The 19,839-nt window shown below is 44.7% G+C and overlaps 1 protein-coding gene across 2 annotated transcripts in view; it reads left to right on the top strand.

The window, feature by feature from the left end:
- RCAN1 (regulator of calcineurin 1) overlaps positions 1 to 18,305 on the top strand; it is a 38,994-nt gene extending 20,689 nt beyond the window's left edge. The window contains exons 1-4 of one of the 2 annotated variants that reach the window (XM_064405495.1): positions 7,511 to 7,734; positions 9,722 to 9,895; positions 12,233 to 12,392; positions 15,919 to 18,305. In XM_064405495.1, coding sequence (XP_064261565.1) covers positions 7,648 to 7,734; positions 9,722 to 9,895; positions 12,233 to 12,392; positions 15,919 to 16,082 — 585 coding nt within the window. In that variant the 5' untranslated portion in view covers positions 7,511 to 7,647 and the 3' untranslated portion in view covers positions 16,083 to 18,305. Of the gene's footprint in view, positions 1 to 7,510; positions 7,735 to 9,721; positions 9,896 to 12,232; positions 12,393 to 15,918 lie in introns of those variants that run through there. The other variant, XM_064405485.1, reaches the window with a different exon arrangement.
- The last annotated feature ends 1,534 nt before the right edge of the window (positions 18,306 to 19,839 follow it).

The raw sequence follows: 19,839 nt of genomic DNA, 5'->3' as shown, positions 1-19,839 counted from the left end.
GTCGTGGTTTCTTGTCATCTTTGGCTTTTTTCTTTTGATTTGGTTGTTTATTTTCTCTCACCCCAACATATCATTAATTAATTATATCATTGCTGGACAGTCCTCCTCAGGAATTTTCATAGACTTTTAAAAAGCATCTTCTTGAAAGCTGTTTTGATGATCTGGGCCCAAATTCTCTCGTTGTGGTGAAGGAAATGTTTCTTGGATTGACTTTGCGAGAACTTTCTCCTTCCCTTTTCTAATCTCCCAACCCAATTACTGCAAAAGGTGTTTCATAATGGGCTTTTTCTACTATAAATACATTATCTGTAGATAATTTTGGAATGAGAGTAAAGCAGTTAATGAGTTTAAACAGAAATAAAGACAGCAGAAATAGGCAGAGTTTTTTTACAAACTCATTGACATTTATCCCTCTGTAACTTCAGGTGTAGAAAAGTGTTTGAGTCTTAAGTTTGCATTTGAGTCTTGTGTCTTAAGGTGCAGAATCCTCATAACTTTTCCACTGGCTTTCCTGTGGGTTTGCCTGATATCTTAGAAAATGGGCACTCATTGCTCTGCTTCTGTTGGGAACAGGAGGAGTTTTTCCTGGAATAGCTGGAAGTCTAAACCAGAGGTGACACTGCACCCCAGACACGTGGTTTTCAAGTTTTATTGTCAGCTGAGTTTATTCTATGCAGTAAATACCTCTGTTACAATTAGCCAGTGTTAATTGTGCTGAATTAATGCTCTGATAGATACTTCTAGCAGTCTTGATTTCTGAAAAGATCTCAGAATTGCTCAGTGCTGGAGTTTTAGAACCATGCACTCCTCCTTTGAGAGGAGCACTCAGCATCACTGGCTGGAGCCCAGGCAGGTTGGGGGAGCACAGTAAAGGTAAGAAAGCTTTGAGGAAGCTGTGAAAGCAACACAGAAACACAAGGAGCAGAAAACTCAGAGCTAACTGCAAGTCTGCAAGTAGAAAAGTTACAACACTACAGCAAGGACATGAAACAGCAGCTGGAGTTTTAGGCTTGGCTGAGACAGACCTTAAGCCTGCAGAAAAACGTGCTTAGCAAGGTGGTAGGAGGTTTTAAACTTAATAATGGAGTATTGTGTGTTGTAAAGAGAAAGAAGACAAGCAGGCATTGTGTGAAGCAGGTGTATGTGTGCTTTTAGAGATTGGTTGGAGCAACTGTCTGTGACCTTTAGCAATGTGCTGTTGGCTAGAAAGATTAAAAATGCTTTGTAACAGAGAAATCTGTGGCTGCTGCTGGCTGTACATGAGCTTTGCCATTTTCCAATTGTCTCAACCATGTAAAGAGGCTGATGCTGCAAATAAAGGAATTTATTTGCAGCAGTGCCAACACACCAGGCCACTGTGCCCATTCCATGCAATCAGATCCTTCAAGTTGCTCAAACCTGCCCAAACATTGGGCTCTGTCTGCCTGGGCACTCAGGGGGTGAAACACCTGCAGGGCTGTGCAGCTCTGAGCCCTTGTGTTTGCTGGGGCACACGTGGGGACAGGAGCTGCTGCTGCCCCTTTTCCAGGGACTCTGGGCATTCCTTGGCTCCTCCAGGGCATGCTGTCACTGGGAAAACTCTTTGTGCCCTTGTGTTGCTGTGCTCTGGTTCTTTACTAACACTCTGTGGCCTTGTGTTGCTGTTCTCTCATTCCTTTACTAACACTTTGTGGCCTTGTGTTGCTGTGCTCTGGTTCTTTACTAACACTGTGGCCTTGTGTTGCTGTTCTCTCATTCCTTTACTAACACTTTGTAGCCTGGTGCTGCTGTGCTCTGGTTCCTTTCCTGTAAATAAGTCTGCACATGCTCCTTGTACAGTTCATTCTGTGATCCCACAGACCTCTGAGCTCGTTAACAAATTGGTTTGTGCAGATGATTTCCCTGCTGGAGGAATGGATTTGTTTCACTTACATCTTTCTGAGGAATGAAGAAAATATAACGTGGAGTAGGTAACTTTACAAAGCAGATTTTTATAACCATAAAGCAGAAGTTGTCACAAAATTACAGAATGGTTTAAGTTGGAAGGGACCTTAAAGACAATTGAGTTTCACCCTCATGCCATGGCAGGGACACCTTCCCCTGTGCCAGGCTGCTCCAGCCCCAGTGTCCAGCCTGGCCTTGGGCACTGCCAGGGATCCAGGGGCAGCCCCAGCTGCTCTGGGAAAGGTGTCTGAAAGGAAAGCTGGGCATGATTTCTTTCTGCAAGTCTGACAGGATTTCTCATGAGGTAAAATTCCCTGGCAGACCAATCCTTTAGAACTTTAGAACACTTCAGAAACTTCGGAACATTTTTCTCCCCAGATTCCTCCAGCAGCCTGAGCCCTGGGAGCCTGGCACAGGCCATGCCTGGCATGACATCACACCCACCCATGCCTCTGACTTAGCCCTGTAAATTTTTCCAATGCCAAGCACACCCAGGTCACAAACACAGGGAGGCAGAATTATCACCCAGTATTAATGTTAAAGAAATTTTAAGAAGAAATTCTTTACTCTGAGGGCAGTGAGGCCCTGGCACAGGGTGCCCAGAGCAGCTGGGGCTGCCCCTGGATCCCTGGCAGTGCCCAAGGCCAGGCTGGACACTGGGGCTGGAGCAGCCTGGCACAGGGGAAGGTGTCCCTGCCATGGCAGGGCTGGCACTGGGTGGGATTTGAGCTCTCTCCCAACCCAAACCAGTCTGGGAATTTATAATTTTTGTGGGGAGCAAGGGAGTGGTTGGGAATGTGAATTCATTTTTAGCCAGTAAAATGAGAGCAAGGCTGTGCCAGGAAAATGAAGCCAATGTGATTTTCATTGCAGATAACTCGAAGATGTTTATCCCTGTCCTGAGGAAGGGCTGAGGCAGGATAATTAACACGGAGCCAGGAATAGAAGCTGTGTGTTGATAGGAAAAGAGCAGCAGGTCTGGAGTGGGAGTGCAGGGATTACACAAAGAGCACCTTCAAGGGCAGCTGTAAAACCTGCCAGGGAGGAGAGAGAATGGACTGGATTGTTCTGCTTTGTGGCTCTTGGGGGTAATTTTATCAGCTTAGAGAATTCCCAACATATTTAACTTCACATTCATTTCCCTGCTCTGGTTGTTCACTTTGCTGTTGGAGTTATTGGCACTTTTGGAGACTCCCCTGATTTCTGATTCTGTGGCCTCACTTCCTTCTCTTCTGTGCCTTGCCTGTTCCACTGCATGTGGAGATGAAATTGGGGAGCTAATTATGGCAATCAGTCATTCTGTGTTGCCACTATTTCAGATATTTATTGGACTCTCTGATTGTCCTTCCAGCCCCCCAAAATGGTCTCTGTCACAATTCTGTCCTTGGCAGTGCTGGAGGATCTCTCAGGTGCTCTTGGTGTTTGGGAGCAGTTTAGGTTTTGATTGAGCACCTTGTTTGCAGTTTTGGAGCTCAACTTCCAGAATGTGAGCCTGGAATCTGCAGCCTCCAAGGGAAAGGTGAGAGCTGAGGAGCTGGAGCTGACCCTGCTCTCCTGCCCCACTGCTCTGAGCCCTTTGCTTTCATTCCCCAAGTGCAGCAGCACCATGGAACCATGGAATTGTCTGGGTGGGAAGGACCTCAAATCCCACCCAGTGCCAGCCCTGCCATGGCAGGGACACCTTCCACTGTGCCAGGCTGCTCCAGCCCCAGTGTCCAACCTGGCCTTGGGCACTGCCAGGGATCCAGGGGCAGCCACAGCTGCTCTGGCAATTCCATCCCAGCCCCTGCCCACCCTCACAGGGTGGAAATTGTTCCTAATATCTGATCTAAGCCTGTAATTTTTCAGTGTGAAGCCATTCCCTGGGTGCTGTCCCTGCATCCCCTGGGAATTGTCTCTCTCCAGCTTTCCTGGGGCTCCTGCAGGCCCTGCAAGGCCACCCTGAGCTCAGCCCAAAGCTTCTCCTGTGCAGGTGAACAATGCCAGCTGTGCCAGCCTTTGCTGCCAGCAGAGCTGCTCCATCCCCCTGCTCATCCTGGAGCCTCCTCTGGGCTCTCTGCAGCAGCTCCAGCTCCTCCTGGGCTGGTGATTTTGCCCTTGTTCTGTCTGTAGCTCACCAGGGAGTCTCAAAGAGAGGACAGGAAGCACCAAACTCTCTGAAGGGAGATAAGGGAGCAGAAAAAGCTGCCCTCTGATAATATCAGAACATCAAATCCAGGACTCCTGAAGTGTTGCAATGTTCCTGTCCCAGCCAAGGTTGTTTGCTCTGGGTACCAAATCTTCCAGGAGGGAACATTGCAACACTCAGGGTTTGGCACTGGGGCTTCTGTAACTTTTCCTCATGGTTTCTACATCATTCAGGGCTCTCCTGCCTCAAACAGCTCTTCATGACCTGCACCAGGGGCAGTGGGAATTGAGGCTTTTTCTTTTGACAGAGTGCTTGAGTTTGGTATTAATAACTCAAAGAGGTTTATTTAATACACTGAGAGACCTGGCCTGAGCTGGAGGAGGGCAGGGCTGGATGGGATTTTGGGAATGAGGAATTGTTCCCTGGCAGGGTGGGCAGGGGCTGGGATGGAATTGCCAGAGCAGCTGGGGCTGCCCTGGATCCCTGGCAGTGCCCAAGTGCCCCAAGGACACTGGGGCTGGAGCAGCCTGGCACAGGGGAAGGTGTCCCTGCCATGGCAGGGCTGGCACTGGGTGGGATTTGAGGTCCCTTCCAGCCCAAACCTTTTTGTGATTCCCTGATTTGGTACACAACCATGTTAAAAATCATGTGATAGTGACAAAGTGCAACATACTACAAGTGATTTCTTTGGGGTTTTAAAATGCCAAGTTAAATACATTATGTATATCAGCAGGACTTAAAGGTTTCTTTTAAATCTGGAGAACAGTGTGAAAAAATTCTTTTGTGAGGTGTTGCATTTCTCAGGTTTGTTCCTAGCCAGGCTCTAGTCCTGGCTTAGCTGACAAAGTTCTGTTGGAGGGGTGGCTGCTGAAGTCATTGTCCCTGGCTCTCAGCAATGTGCAGGTGGCCTTGTGGGTGGCAGTGAGAGATTTTTTTTTTCTGTTTTACTCCTCATGAGCTCCAGGGACAGAAATGTCCCCAGAGGTGCTGCAGTGACCCGAGGCCGTGCCAGCTTGGAGCAGGAACCTGCTCTGCTTTCTTATCAGGAGCTGCAGTTCCCTGGCATGTGGGCAGCCTGTTTGCCTTTGTGCTCAGGTGAGTCACGGCCATTCTTTCCAGGTGAGCATCCTGACCTCTGCTTCATGGAGTCACACCTGCTCCTTCCACATCCCGAGCCTTGAGGGTACCTGGCAGAAATTCCAGGTCAGGGACGGGGTTTGGGATGTGCTCAGTGTGGTTTTCAGGGCTCTGTGAGTCCTGAATTTCTGTGTGTGCCCAGTGCAGATCTCTCATCCCATCCTCACTGATGGAATTCATCCCGTTCTTCCCAGAAAAGGTGCCCAGGCCTTGGCAGGGGCTGCCCTGGGGGTTTGGAGTGCCCATCCCTGCAGGTGTCCAGGGAATGTCTGGATGTGGCACTCAGGGCTGGGGAGAAGGTGGGTGATAATTCAGGCACAGATGGGACTTGAAAGTCCTGAAGTGCTTCTCCAATTTCAGTGCTCCTGGGATTTTTAAGTGGTGCCTTCCAAGAAAAGGTTCTAATAAATTGTATTAAGTATTCTTTTCATGCTGTGGTAACTTTTACACTGAGGTAACCTAAGAACAGCAGAGAGTTTGACTTTAAATGGGGATTTAGCAAGTAGATCCCCTAAAATGGAGAATGGTCTTCATGTGAAAAGTTTTGTGTAGTTAAATATTGATGAAATCAGGTTTTAAACTTAGCACTGTGCATTGTTTGCAGGTATTCCCCCTAAAACTTGGTGCTTCTGTCATAGCCCTGTGTTAAAACAGAATGAACTAAAGGCACTTGAGATTTTGACTGTGTTATAATTTTGGAGCTGCATGTGCATGGGAGAGTTCCAAGTAACTTGTGAAAGCTTCAGGTTAAACTTCATTAATTACTTAAAATGATGATGAGCTTTTTTTAGTGGTTCTTGCTTTAAAAAAAACCAACCCAAACAAACACACAAAGAAAAAAAAGCTTCCACCCCCGCTAAAAAAATCCACAAGAAAGATCACAAAACCCCCACAAAACCCTGTGTTTTGTCCTGCTTTTTGGGAAATGTTTTTGGGATTGAGGTGTCCCAGGAAATGTCAGGAATTCAGGTTCCACAGCTGCTCCCTGCTGCTGTGTCCCAGGTTCTGGTAAAGCCCTGCCAGCAGATTGCTGGTAGGAAAAAGAGGCACAAACCAACTCCTGACAAACCCTCCCTGCTCGATGGGAAAGTTTTTAATAAGGCAAGAACAGTAATTAATCCACAGGGCTGCTTTGAAGAAGTTTCCAAACGAATCCTCCTTGTGATGGCAGGAAAATCATTTCCCCAAATCAATCTCTACATTTCCACCTCTGGCTGTTTGGTGGAACAAGAACCGAGCTGAGGGATTTGTTTCCCATCCCCAGAGAATCAGATTTGGGCATTTTTTTGCTGCCTTCATTCCTGACATTTTCTGGGACACCTCAATTCCAAAGCATTTCCCAAAAAGCAGTACAGAACAGGTTTTTGTGGTCTTTTCTTGTGGATTTTTTTTTTTTGAGGGGGGTGGAAGGTTTTTTGCTTTGTGTGTTTGTTTGTTGTTTTTTTTTTTTAGAGCAAGAACTACTAAAAAAAGCTCATCACCATTTCAAGTAATTAATGAAGTTTAACCTGAAGCTTTCACAAGCTATTTGGAGCTCTCCCACACACATTCAGCTCCAAACTTATAACACAGTCAAAATCTTAAGTGCTTTTAGATCATTCTGTTTTAACACAGGACCGTCATGTTTCCACCTGTGGCTGTTGAGTGGAACAAGAAGCAAGCTGAGGGATTTATTTCCCTTCCCCAGAGAGTCAGAATTGGGCGTTTTCCTGCTGCCTTCTTTTTCTCCTAGCCCATTCCTGGAGTGTTTCCACCTGTGGCTGTTTGGTGGAACAAGAAGCAAGCTGAGGGATTTGTTTCCCATCCCCAGAGAGTCAGAACTGAGCATTTTCCTGCTGCCTTCCTTTTCTCCCCAGCCCCTTCCCGGAGCATTTCCACCTGTGATTATTGAGTGGAACAAGAAGCAAGCTGAGGGATTTATTCCTATCTCCAGAGAGTCAGAACTGAGCATTTTCCTGCTGCCTTCTGTTTTTCCCCAGCCCATTCCTGAAGTGTTTCCACCTGTAGCTCCTGAGTGGAACAAGAAGCAAGCTGAGGGATTTATTTCCCATCCCCAGAGAGTCAGAACTGAGCATTTTCCTGCTGCCTTCTCTTTCTCCCCAGCCCCTTCCTGGAGCGTTCTGCCGAGGCAGGACAGGAACATTTTCCATCCGTGGAATGGAAGCTGCATGGAATTACTGCCAGTGGAAACTATGCTGCAAGAGGCTGAGCTGCTCAGCTCAGCTGCATTTTCCATGCTCCCGGTAATTAGCAGAGGGAAGCTGACTAATTACTGACGTCACCTCTTTCCAGTCCCGCTTACATTTTGTTCCCAAGCATGCGGGACCGCGCTCAGGAATTCGCTGTCACCCACAGGATGCTCTGAGAGCTTTTTGTCACCAGGGGCTGGGCTGGCTCTGCTTTATAAACGCCGGGAGCAGCAGGCAGGGCTCCTGAGCTGCCGGGATCCCGGCCCCAAAATGCATTTCCGTAACTTCCACTACAGCTTCGGCTCGCTCATCGCCTGCCTGCCCGATGGGGAGCTCTTCACCCAGCCAGAAACGAGGGTAGGTTTTGCTTTTGGGGTTATTTCTGCATCCAGAGGTGAGGCTTGGACTTGGAAGGAAATTGCATTTTGCCAGAAAAGTCTTGGGAGCTTGGGAGTCTGCAGCAGGATGCTCTGATGGGAATGATTCCAGCTCTGGGAATTATTCTGTGTGGTCGGGAAAATTATCTCAAGTTTCCCTCCAGACTTCTTGGATTGTGAATTTTCAGCAAATATTTGATCAGTTCTGGCATGGCTGCCCGGGGAGGGCGTGCAGTCCCCATCCCTGGGGTGTCTAACAAAGCCTGGATGTGGCACTGGGGTTTGGTTGAGCTCTTGGGGCTGGGCTGGACTGGGTGGTCTCAAAGGTCTCTCCCACCCTGGTCATTCTGGGATTCTGTAATTCTGATTTTAGAGAAAAAGGCAGGACACAGCTTCGAGCTCCTGCATGTTGGGGTTTCAAACGTCCCATCAAGAATCCTCCTAATTAAATATTCTTAATAATTTACTATGAAATATTTTTATCAGAGATTTTATTTCCCTGCAATGGGTTTTGGAAGCAGAGGTTGTTTTTGCTGGAATAAATAAGTAAATAAATGAATAAATAACACAGCAGCCTCAGTTTGTGTGGGAGTTCAGAGCTGCTCCATGCTGCTGTTCCTTTACTAATTCTGGTAGCAAGATCCACAAATTTGTGATCCATATGATACTTCTCCTGGGATTTTTTTTCCTGGTAAAACTATAAGAAATCCTCTTGGGTCTGTATTAGCTGATTGGCAATAGAAATTAAATAATAATGGAAATATAAAAGAATATAAAATATTTATCAGTCCTGATACAGTGAGCTGTTATTGCCAAGATACCTTAAGGACAAAAATAACTTTTTTTTTTTAGTATCATAGTGATAAAGTGACATTTCTGACCTCTATAATCACACATTTAAATAAATAATAATAATTACAATAAACCAACCCAGATCTCTCTGTCTTTACACACAGAATGAGAACTTGGAAATGCAGTTTTGGGGTGTATTTTCCATGGTTCCATCTCAGCTGTGAGATATTCCAAAGGTGTATTCTGAGGTATCCCAAACACCAGCTCTGTGTGGGGAGGGTCCTGCTCCTGTCTCAGAGCTCATTCTGCAGAAGCTGGAGAAGCAGAGCGGCTCTGATTTTAAAATCTCTTTGAAATAGAATAATTTTATACCCAGCTGTGGTGAGCGTGTGAAGTGGAGCTTCTCAGGGAGGAAAATGAAATTCTGAATTAATTTCTGCCTTCTTATGTAATTTCCCTGCTTTTTTCCCCACTAATTCAAAATATTGTAGTAAAAAAACCCTCAATGGAATAATGTTTATTGTGGCTTTATCCTGAGTTTCTAGGAAGCTTTTAGAAAATATCTGGAAATTCCTCCAGTTTGAATATATTGGAATAAAACACTTGGGAAGGGCCTGGCAGCTCCAGAGCCTCCTCTTGGCCTGGAATCCTGCAGGGAGAGTGGAAGCACTTTCCATAAATTAAATTAAACAGAGCAGGGAAGCAGGAGATGTTCATGACTTCATTCTTTGTGCTGAGCCACTGAAGAAAATCACATTTAGCTTGAAAATCAGGATTTTTTCATGTTTCTCTATTAAAACTTGTGCTGGTTCCATTGGAATTTGCACATTTGGGCAAAGGCTGGGCAGAGTTTTTTGTCAAGGTTTGTGGGTATTAATTTTCTAAGAAACATTTCAATATCTTCTGTAGCTAAATTGGAGTGTTCTGTCTAAGATTAACTTCTGATAATAATATAATGAGTGATAATATCACTTAATAATCTATTTTAATGACACAGAGAAATAAGGGATAAGGTAGAAAGCTTCATTCTAGAAAGAAAAAGGAAAATAAGTGAAGCTTTTGCAATAATGAATATTCAGGAGTGGTAATTTGCTCTTATTAATCACTTCTAATTTTAAATTAATTTCTTTATTAGAGTTCAATGCTGATTTTCTCCTCTGCTCCTTTCTCTCCAGGCCAAGTTTGAATCCCTGTTCCGACCCTACGACAGGGACCTCACCTTTCAGTATTTTAAGAGCTTCAAAAGAGTGAGAATCAACTTCAGCAACCCCTTGTCTGCAGCAGATGCCAGGATCCAGCTGGACAAGACAGAATTCCTTGGAAAAGAGCTCAAGCTCTATTTTGCTCAGGTAAAAAAAGCTGGTTGGGATTATCCTAGGGGGGATTAAAGCTTTCCTTCTTCTGACTCCCATAAATCCTCCAGCTGATGTGGAGGATTTATTTTTCCAAGCTGGTGTTTGGAAAACCCCAATTTTGGGGTTAAATTTTGGGTTTGGGATAAAAGATTATGGGAATTTTGGGAATTTAACCCTTTTTCTTACACTGAGTTTTGTGTATGTTTCTTCCTTCAATTCCTTCTCCTCAAGTAATTTCCTTCTTTTCTAGAGTTTCTCCCAAGTTTCTGGAAATCTGGGGATTTTTCCAAGTATTTATAAAACTCAGCATCCCAGAATTCCTTCATGGTCATTTTTTGTTAGATTAATTAGAGAATCCAAGGTTGTTCCAGAGCTCCACACATTTGGAGGCCGTTGATATTTCCCATTTTTTGGATAACCTTGGATGGGAATGAGAACATTCCAGGAATTTAAAGGGGTGGGGGAGGCTGGGTGGGCTCTGCCAGCATCCAGAGAGTCCCTGGGGGATTGAAAGTGTGGAGCTGCACATTCCAGGCTCTGGAGCTGCACATTCCAGGTTCTCCCTCCCCTTCCCAGTCTTGGGGATCTCTTCCAGAGCAGCTCTGGAGCTCCCTGCTCTCTTCTCCTGCCCAAACTCGGGCTCTGGCAATCAGGCTGCTTTTCCAGCTGCTTTTCCCTCTGAAAATCGAGTGGGAAAACAAATCCAGAAGTGTTGGACACCCCCGATGATCCAGGTTATTTTTATCCCTGCTGGAATTCCCTCCACTCCCACTTTTGGGGATGACTCCCGGCACCATCTGTCACGGGGCCTTAGAACCCTGTCCTGCTGGAGGTTTGGAAGGGCAGGGGTTTGATTTTTAGGGAAGAACATCCCGGTGGAATTTCCCTCGGAGCCGTGTCCTGGCTGGTGCTGCCACCCTGAGTGCCGGGCAGGGCGAGACAGCCCCGGGATGCAGGAATGCAGGGAGGAAAGGATGCAGGAATTGAGGGATTCAGGCATTCAGGGATGAAAGGATGCAGGGTTGCAGTTACTCAGGGATTTTGGGATGTAGGGATTCAGGGGTGCAAGGATTCAGGGATGTAGGAATTGAGGGATGTGGAGATTCAGGAACTGAGGGATGCAGGAGTGCAGGGATGAAGGTATTCAGGGATACAGTGGTGCAGGGATTGAGAGATGCAGGAATTCAGGCATGCAGGAATTGAGGGATGCAGGGGTGCGGGGATTCAGTGGTGCAGGGGTGAAAGGATGCAGGGATTCAGGGATGCAGGCATTCAGGGATGAAAGGATGCAGGGTTGCAGTTATTCAGGGATTCAGGGGTGTAGGGATTCAGGGGTGCAAGGATTCAGGGATGTAGGAATTGGGATGTAGAGATTCAGGAATTGAGGGATGCAGGGGTGCAGGGATTCAATGGTGCAGGGGTGAAAGGATGCAGGAGTGCAGGGATTGAGGGATTCAGGCATTCAGGGATGAAAGGATGCAGGGTTGCAATTATTCAAGGATTCAGGGATGCAGGAATTGAGGGATATAGAGATTCAGGAATTGAGGGATGCAGGGGTGCAGGCAGGCAGGGGTGCAGGGATTCAGTGGTGCAGGGGTGAAAGGATGCAGGGATGCAGGCATTCAGGAATATAGGAATTGAGGGATGCAGGGGTGCAGGGATTCAGGCATTGAGAGATGCAGGAATTCAGGGATGCAGGAATTCAGGGATGCAGGCATTCAGGGGTGCAGGAATTCAGGCATTTAGGGGTGCAGGAATTCAGGGATGCAGGGATTCAGGGGTGCAGGAATTCAGGCATTCAGGGATGCAGGGAGGAAAGGATTCAGGGGTGCAGGCATTCAGGGATTTAAGGATGCAGGAATTCAGGGATTCAGGAGTGCAGGAATTCAGGGATGCAGGGATTCAGGGGTGCAGGAATTCAGGCATTCAGGGATGCAGGGAGGAAAGGATTCAGGGGTGCAGGCATTCAGGGATGCAGGCATTCAGGGAATCAAGGATGCAGGAATTCAGGGATTCAGGAGTGCAGGGATACAGGGATGTAGGGATGCAGGCATTCCAGGATGCAGGCATTCAGGCATTCAGGAGTGCAGGGATACAGGGATGTAGGGATGCAGGCATTCCAGGATGCAGGCATTCAGGGGTGCAGGGAGGAAAGGACTCAGGGGTGCAGGCATTCAGGGATGCAGGCATTCAGGGGTGCAGGGAGGAAAGGATTCAGGGGTGCAGGCATTCAGGGATGCAGGCATTCAGGGGTGCAGGCATTCAGGGGTGCAGGCATTCAGGGGTGCAGGCATTCAGGGACACCTTGGGCCCATCTGGTTTCCCTTGCAGACTCTGCACATCGGGAGCTCCCACCTGGCCCCCCCCAATCCAGACAAGCAGTTCCTGATCTCCCCTCCTGCCTCTCCTCCCGTGGACTGGAAACAAGTGGAGGATGCCACTCCAGTCATCAACTACGACCTCCTCTATGCCATCTCCAAGCTAGGACCAGGTAAGGAGGTGCAAAAACAGAATTTTGGGTCAGGAAAACACTTCAAAACTTCCTGGGTTTCTAAAGGTTTTCCAAGAAATTTTTATTTCCATTTATTTTTATTTCTATTTATTTTTCTTTCTATTTATATGTTTGTTCTATTTATATTTTCTTTCTATTTATGTTTAGTTCTATGTAACTTTATTTCCATTTATATTTTATTTCTATTTATATCTTGGTTTTATTTTTATTTATTCTTATTTAATTTGCTTTCTGTTTATTTTTATTTCTATTTATATGTTAGTTCTATTTATATTTTCTTTCTATTTATATTTTAGTTCTATTTAATTTTATTTCTATTTCTATTTTATTTCTATTTATATTTTGGTTTTATTTATTCTTATTTATATTTTTCTTTCTGTTTATTTTTATTTCTATTTATATTTTAATTCTATTTATATTTTAGTTCTATTTAATTTTATTTCCATTTATATTTTATATCTATTTATATTTTGGTTTTGTTTTTATTTATACTCAGTTTTATTAGCTTTCTGTTTATTTTTATTTCTATTTATATTTTAGTTCTATTTTTTAATTTATATTTTATATCTATTTATTTTTACTCCTTTTTTATTTCTATTTATATTTTCTTTCTATATTTATTTTCTTTCTATTTCTGTGTATTTCTATTTATTTTTATTAATTTCTAATTTATTTCTATTTTCTTCTATTTCTATTTTGGTTTTCTTTATTTTTCTTTATATTTTCTATTTATTTTTATTTATATTTATTTTTATTTCTGTTTTCCTCAGAGGAGGAAACTGCTACTGAGTGTAAGAGGAATTATCAGTATGAACCTAAAATTCCTTGGAATTTAAGAGGGATAAATTCCTGCCACTCCTTTCCCCAGTGATTAATGATCTCATCCTTTGATTTCCTTTTTCTCCCATATTTTATACAACTTATCCATGAAAATTGGTGCCAATTAATCTTCCCTTAAATCCAGCTCAGATTTAACCTTTTTGGGGCTGTATTATTAATTTTAGGGGAGCAAAAAATGTCATATTTAATAACATTAAACAGAATTAAATTATTCTTATTATATGAGAATAATTATTCTCATTAATAAGACCAAAGAGAATGAAAACTGTGTCAGATTCCTTTTACTGGAGGATTTTTTAAAATCCTGTTCACCTCCAAATTTAGGGATTTGTAAATGCTGGAGAAAAGGGCAGGGCACAACTTTGAGCTCCTGCATGTTGGCATTTCAAACTTCCCATCAAGAATCCTCCTAATTAAATATTGTAAACAATTTATTATTAAATATTCTTATCAGAGATTTTATTTCCCTGCAGTGGATTTTGGAGCAGAGGTTGTTTTTGATGGAACACTTGCAATAAATAAGATAAAAAATGAATAAATGAATAAATAACACAGCAGCCTCAGTTTGTGTGGGAGTTCAGAGCTGCTCCGTGCTGCTGTTCCTTTACTCCAAGTTTTCATTCCAAATTTTGGAGAACCAAAAAGAAACTTTAAAACAAATATTTTCGGCTTTCCAAGCATTAAAAATTGGTCTTTTTCCCCTGTTACTGAGCATTTCCTAGGGAATTTTCCCACCTAAAAACTCTATTGAAAATTCACTATGTCACATTTCCTAAAAAACCCCATTAAAAAGTCACCTTGTCCCATTTCCTAAGGAATTTTCTCCCCTGAAAAATCACCATGTCACATTTCCTAAAGAACCCCACTGAAAAGTCACCATGTCACATTACTTTAAAAAAAAAATTAAAAATTCACATTACATTTTCAAAAAAAACCCATAGAAAATTTACCATGTCACATTTCCTAAAGAATTTTCTTCCCTTAAAAATCGCCATGTCCCATTTCCTAAGGAATTTCCCCGCCTAAAAACCCCATAGAAAATTCACTATGTCACATTTTCTAAAAAAAAAAACATTAAAAAGTCACCGTGTTGTATTTCCTAAGGAGTTTTCTTTGCTGAAAAATCACCATGTCATGTTTCCTAAGAAAAAACATTAAAAATTCACCGTGTCCCTTTTCCTCAGGAATTTCCTTGCCTAAAAACCCCACTGAAAATTCACTATGTGACATTTCCTAAAAATCCCACTGCAAATTCACCATGTCCCATTTCCTCAGGAATTTCCTTGCCTAAAAACCCCATTAAAAAATCACCATGTCCCATTTCCTCAGGAGTTCCCCACTTAAAACCCCATTAAGAAACCCCCAGGTGCCCTTTCCTTAGGAATTCTCCTCCTAAAAACCCCCTGGAACAGCTCTCAGGTGCCCTTTCTTCAGGACTTTCCCCCCTAAATCCCTCATGGAAAAGTCCCCAGGTGATCTTTCTTCAGGAATTCCCCAGCTAAAACCCCCATTGAGAAGCCCCCATGTACCCTTTCCTCAGGAATTCCCTCTCTTAATCCCCCATGGAAAAGCCCCCAGGTGAATTTTCCTCAGGACTTCCCCACTTAAAAACCCCATTAAAAAATCACCATGTCCCAATTCCTCAGGAATTCCGCTCCTAAAACCCCCTTGCAAAAACACCCAGGTGCCCTTTCCTCAGGAATTCCCAACTGAAAACACCATTAAAAAATCACCATGTCTCATTTCCTCAGGAGTTCCCCCCCTAAAAACTCCATGGAGAAGCCCCCAGGTGACATTTCCTCAGGAATTCCCCTCCTAAAAACCCCTTGCAAAAACCCCCAGGTGACCTTTCTTCAGGAATTCCCCACCTAAAACCTCCATGGAAAAGCCCCCAGGTGAATTTTCCTCAGGACTTTCCCACCTAAAAACCCCATTAAAAAAATCACCATATCCCATTTCCTCAGGAATTCCCCAACTAAAACCCCCATGGAAAAGCCCCCAGGTGAATTTTCCTCAGGAATTCCCCCTCTAAATCCCCCCTGGGAAAGCCCCCAGGTGCCCTTTCATCAGGAATTCCCCCCCCAACTAAAAACCCCCGGGAAAAGCTCTCAGGTGCCCTTTCCTCAGGAATTCTCCCCCTAAATCCCTCATGGAAAAGTCCCCATGTGACCTTTCCTCAGGAATTCCCCACCTAAAACCTCCATGAAAAAGCCCCCAAGTGACTTTCCCTCAGGAATTCCCCTCCTAAATCCCCCATGGAAAAGCCCTCAGGTGACCTTTCCTGAGGAATTCCCCACCTAAAAGTCCCCTGGAAAAGCCCCCAGGTGAATTTTCCTCAGGACTTCCCCACCTAAAAACCCCATAAAAAAAATCACCATGTCCCATTTCCTCAGTAATTCCCTCCTTAAATCCCCCATTAAAAAGCCCCCATGTGACCTTTCCTCAGGAATTCCCACCGTGGAGAAGCCCCCAGGTGATCTTTTCCTCAGGACTTTCCCACCTAAAAACCCCATAAAAAAAAAATCACCATGTCCCATTTCCTCAGGAGTTCCCTCCCTAAAACCCCCCTGGAACAGCTCTCAGGTGCCCTTTCCTCAGGAATTCCCACCATGGAGAAGCCCCCATGTGTCCTTTCCCTCAGGAATTCCCGTTTTTCCCTCCCCAGGGGACAAGTACGAGCTGCACGCGGCCACGGCCACCACGCCCAGCGTGGTCGTGCACGTGTGCGAGAGCGACCCCGAGGGCGAGGCCGAGGAGGAGCCCAGGAAACCCAAACCCAAAATCATCCAGACCCGCCGGCCCGACTACACCCCCGCCCCGCTGAGCTGAGCCCGGCCCAGCTGCTGCTTCTTCCGGAGGAAATCCACAATTCCAGGGGTTTTCCCAAGGATTTGCGGTGGAAATCAGCCCAGCTGTGGTGGCCCAGCTGCAGCCGCGGGAGGAGAATTCCAGGTTTGGTCCTGGTGAAAGAATTTCCGTGCTCAGTTTGGAGTGTTGGTCCACGTGCTGAGTGAATTCCCAGATGCTGGGAACAAAGGATGGGAGAAGGGGACATTTTGGGACATAACAGGACAAGCTGGGCTTATTCTGGGGGAAAATTCCTTGTTGTGACACCCCTGATGGGTGTTTGGAAAACCTTGGGATGACAGGGTTGGAGAGATGATGGGAATTTTGGGAATTTAACCCTTTTTCTTACACTAGGTTTTGTGCATGTTTCTTCTTGGTCTTCTCAAGTAATTTGCTTTCTTTTCTAGAGTTTCTCCCGAGTTTCTGGAGATCTGGGAATTGTTTCAAAGTATTTATTATCTCAGCATCCCAGAATTCCTCCTGGATGTGTACATACATGATGTATTTATATTTGGTTTTATTGGCACTCGTTTTCCAGCAGGATTCAATTCCTCCAGCACTTTCTTCTGGTGCTCTGGAAGTTGTGCTTTTAAAATTTTAACCTTTGGAATTCCTGCAGAGGGTTTTGGAAAAAAAAGGAATGGAAAAATGTGCAATAGGAGAGTTGTTGGAAAACATGGATTTTAAATTATTTAAGTTCAGGTAATTTATATCTCCAATAGGATTTGTTTGGGAGTTTTGACTCGAGGGGGGGTAAAAAGGACTCAGATAAGGCTGATGGTGCATTCAGAGCAGGGGGATTTTTCCAGTGAAAAAAAAAACCTATGGAGAAACTTGAATCTGCAATTTTGGTGAGTAAAAATTTCATTGGGATTGGAAAATTCCACCCAGGAAGCAGTGAGGAGAACTGGAGTGCCTTTTCCTTGTCCATTCCTACTCCAAGCTGCACACTTGGATCTTTTTCTACTGGCTTTGGATATCCAAAAATCCAAACTTTCTGAGCTTTGCTTCCAAACTCAGCTGGGATGAAATGCTTAATGCCAAGGAATGCTGATTTAAGCACTGGGAATACGTGGGAGAAGCTTTAGGGCTTTTTATGGCAATGTTTAAAGGCTCCTAAATGCAAATTTTAAAGAAGAAAGATGGCAGAAATATTTTAATACTGTTTTTTAAACTGGAGATCCTCACCTTCAAACAGGGTTCAGGATTTTTTTGGAGGAGACAGGAATTACTATCCATAAAAAATACCACTTGGGGTCTTGGAAAAGGGATGTTGGAGCCTCTCATTGTGTTTTTAGGAATCAAACTGTGGCTCTCTCCTGGTTTGCTCTTGCCACAGTTGGTCTGAGAAGAGATTGAAGCAAATGTTGACTGAAATTCCTGATTGACACCTTGATTTTTAAAATAATATTTGTTTTAAAGAGAGTGGAGCCGTTCCAGGTGCAGGGAAACGGGGAAGGCCTGGAATTCCTGACTGGGAGAGAAATGTGGGCCTAGAGACCAGGAATACACTGAATTTCCTGCTCCAGCTTGGATTGTTATTCCGTGGGAACTGGGACAAAGCCTGGCTCTGCTGTCTGAGTGGCCCTGGCTCCATGGGAGCTGCTGGGAAGAGCTGATTCCATGGACTGCTGCAGCTGGACACCAGGAAAATCAGATTATTTTGGGTCACCCTCAGCTGGCTCCACGTGCTGCATTCAACACCCAAAATAAAGGAATTAACAGAGAAAAACCTGTGTGGGTTTGCCACAACTGCCTTGAAGCCTTTCCAGGACTTTTCCATGTTTCTCAAACGACTGCTGGACTTTGTGTCTCACCACATTCAGTTCAAAGCATTGGGAATAATTCCTGTCCTGTCCTTTTTCCATGAAAAATCCAAGCATGACTTTGGCAGTAGAAACCCAGGTGGCTGCTGCTGTGTTCCCTCCAAAAGCAGAGCTGCTTTTCAGTTCAAACCATCAATAAATCTGATTTTTTTTCATTTTAATACCTGACCCCTGCCTGAGGTGGGAACCATGGAAATGTTGGAATGCTCTCAGTGTGTTCCTGGTTGGATCTGCCACCTCCTGTCCCCATGGCTCCAGTGTGCTGCTTGCTTTTTCTGGTTATTTTTGTAATGTTCCAATGGATGCTTAGTTGGTATTTTATATACTTGTATAGCACGGGGCAGATTGAAATTAAAATATTTTATTGTCTTCTTGTAAATGTCCTGGTGTTTTCTGCACAGATCCACTTAAATTTCAGCACCAAAATGGGAATTTTCAGCTTCCAATGGGGCAGAATGTTGTGCCAGGCCCTCATAAATGATGCCTTGAAAAGGTTTCCAGCCTTCAGAGAATTGTATTACCTCCACATGGGAGAATCTGCTTATGAATAAAACCAGTGAGGGATATTCCACTGAAAACCTGATTTTTCTGAGCCTCAAGTTCCTAATAAAGGAATCAGCATCTGCTGCTGCAGAATAATCCCTGTGCATTCATAATACATTAAATATTTCTATTAAAAAATGAATAATTTGGGTTTTTTTCCAGAGAGGCTCTGGATTCCCCATCCCTGGAAGTGTCCATGGTCAGGTTGGACGGGGCTTGGAGCAGCCTGGGATGGTGGAAGATGGAATGAGATGAGCTTTAAGGTCCCTCCATCCCAAACCGTTCCATGATCCCATGGTTTTTGAAGCTCCTGGAACACAAAAATACGTCAATATTAAATGGCTTTACCTGATAACTTTGAGTCCTTTTGTTACAAAAGGAATTGAGGGGAACCATGAAGGTTTTGCCATGGGAAGGAATGGCAGAAAGGAATTTTTGGTGCACAATTAAAGCCCTTCCTCGTTAAAGAGGTGAAGGCAACGACCTCAAAAGGACCAATGTTGTTTTTTAATCAGTTTTGTTTCCCAGAGCAGCCCCAAGTGTGGAAACTTTGCTGTTTCACACTGGATCAGTGCAGCAGGAGATTCTCCTTCAGTCCAGACTTGCCAGAGGTGAGGAAGGAATGAACTCCAGAGCTCTGGAGCCATTTGAACAATTTTTGAGCCATCTCTGAAGAATTCCAGCAGGGATTTTGCCCGTGGCATCATCACCTGCCTGCTCAAGTTCTGCTTCTGGCTCGTCCTGGGGAACACAAGTTCTTCCTGTCTGCTTTTATCCTGCCTTGGCCAGCACACTTCAGAAACATTTTCCAGGGAATTATTCCCTGCTAATACTTTTAATAATTCATCATTGGATCTGGAAAGACAAAACAATGATGAAGACATTCCCCAAGACACTGGTAAAGAACATTTTGATGCTGAGCTTTCAAATAATGCCAAATTTTCAGTGTTACAGGGAGTGAGGGAGAAGCACAGAGGTGACTCCAAGGACAGGGGACAGGATGGAGCTGGCAGGGCTGGATTTATCTTCCCTGACAAAATTTCCATTGATAACAGGGCACTGTCCCATTCCAGACTTTGTCATGTTGAGTGTGTGTGTGTGTGTTTTCCTGCCAGGAATTCCTTTTGTTTGGAGTTCATTTGGAAATGGCTGGAAAACACATCCTGGGAGGAGCAGCTGGGGGGGTTTGGAATGGACAAGAGGAGGCTCAGGGGGGACCCCAAAACTCCCTGAGAGGAGGGACAGGGAAAGGAGGAGAGGAGATGGGCTGGAATTGCACCAGGGGAGGCTCAGGTTGGAGATTGGGAAAGAAAAATTCCCTTCACAGGAATGAGCTCAGGGCACAGGGCTGTGTCCAGGTGGCTCTGGAA

The sequence above is a fragment of the Passer domesticus genome, chromosome 2 (assembly GCF_036417665.1).
Source record: "Passer domesticus isolate bPasDom1 chromosome 2, bPasDom1.hap1, whole genome shotgun sequence".
Taxonomy (NCBI): domain Eukaryota; kingdom Metazoa; phylum Chordata; class Aves; order Passeriformes; family Passeridae; genus Passer; species Passer domesticus.
The sequence above is the reverse complement of the archived record's forward strand: the minus strand, read 5'-3'. Positions and strand labels throughout refer to the sequence as shown.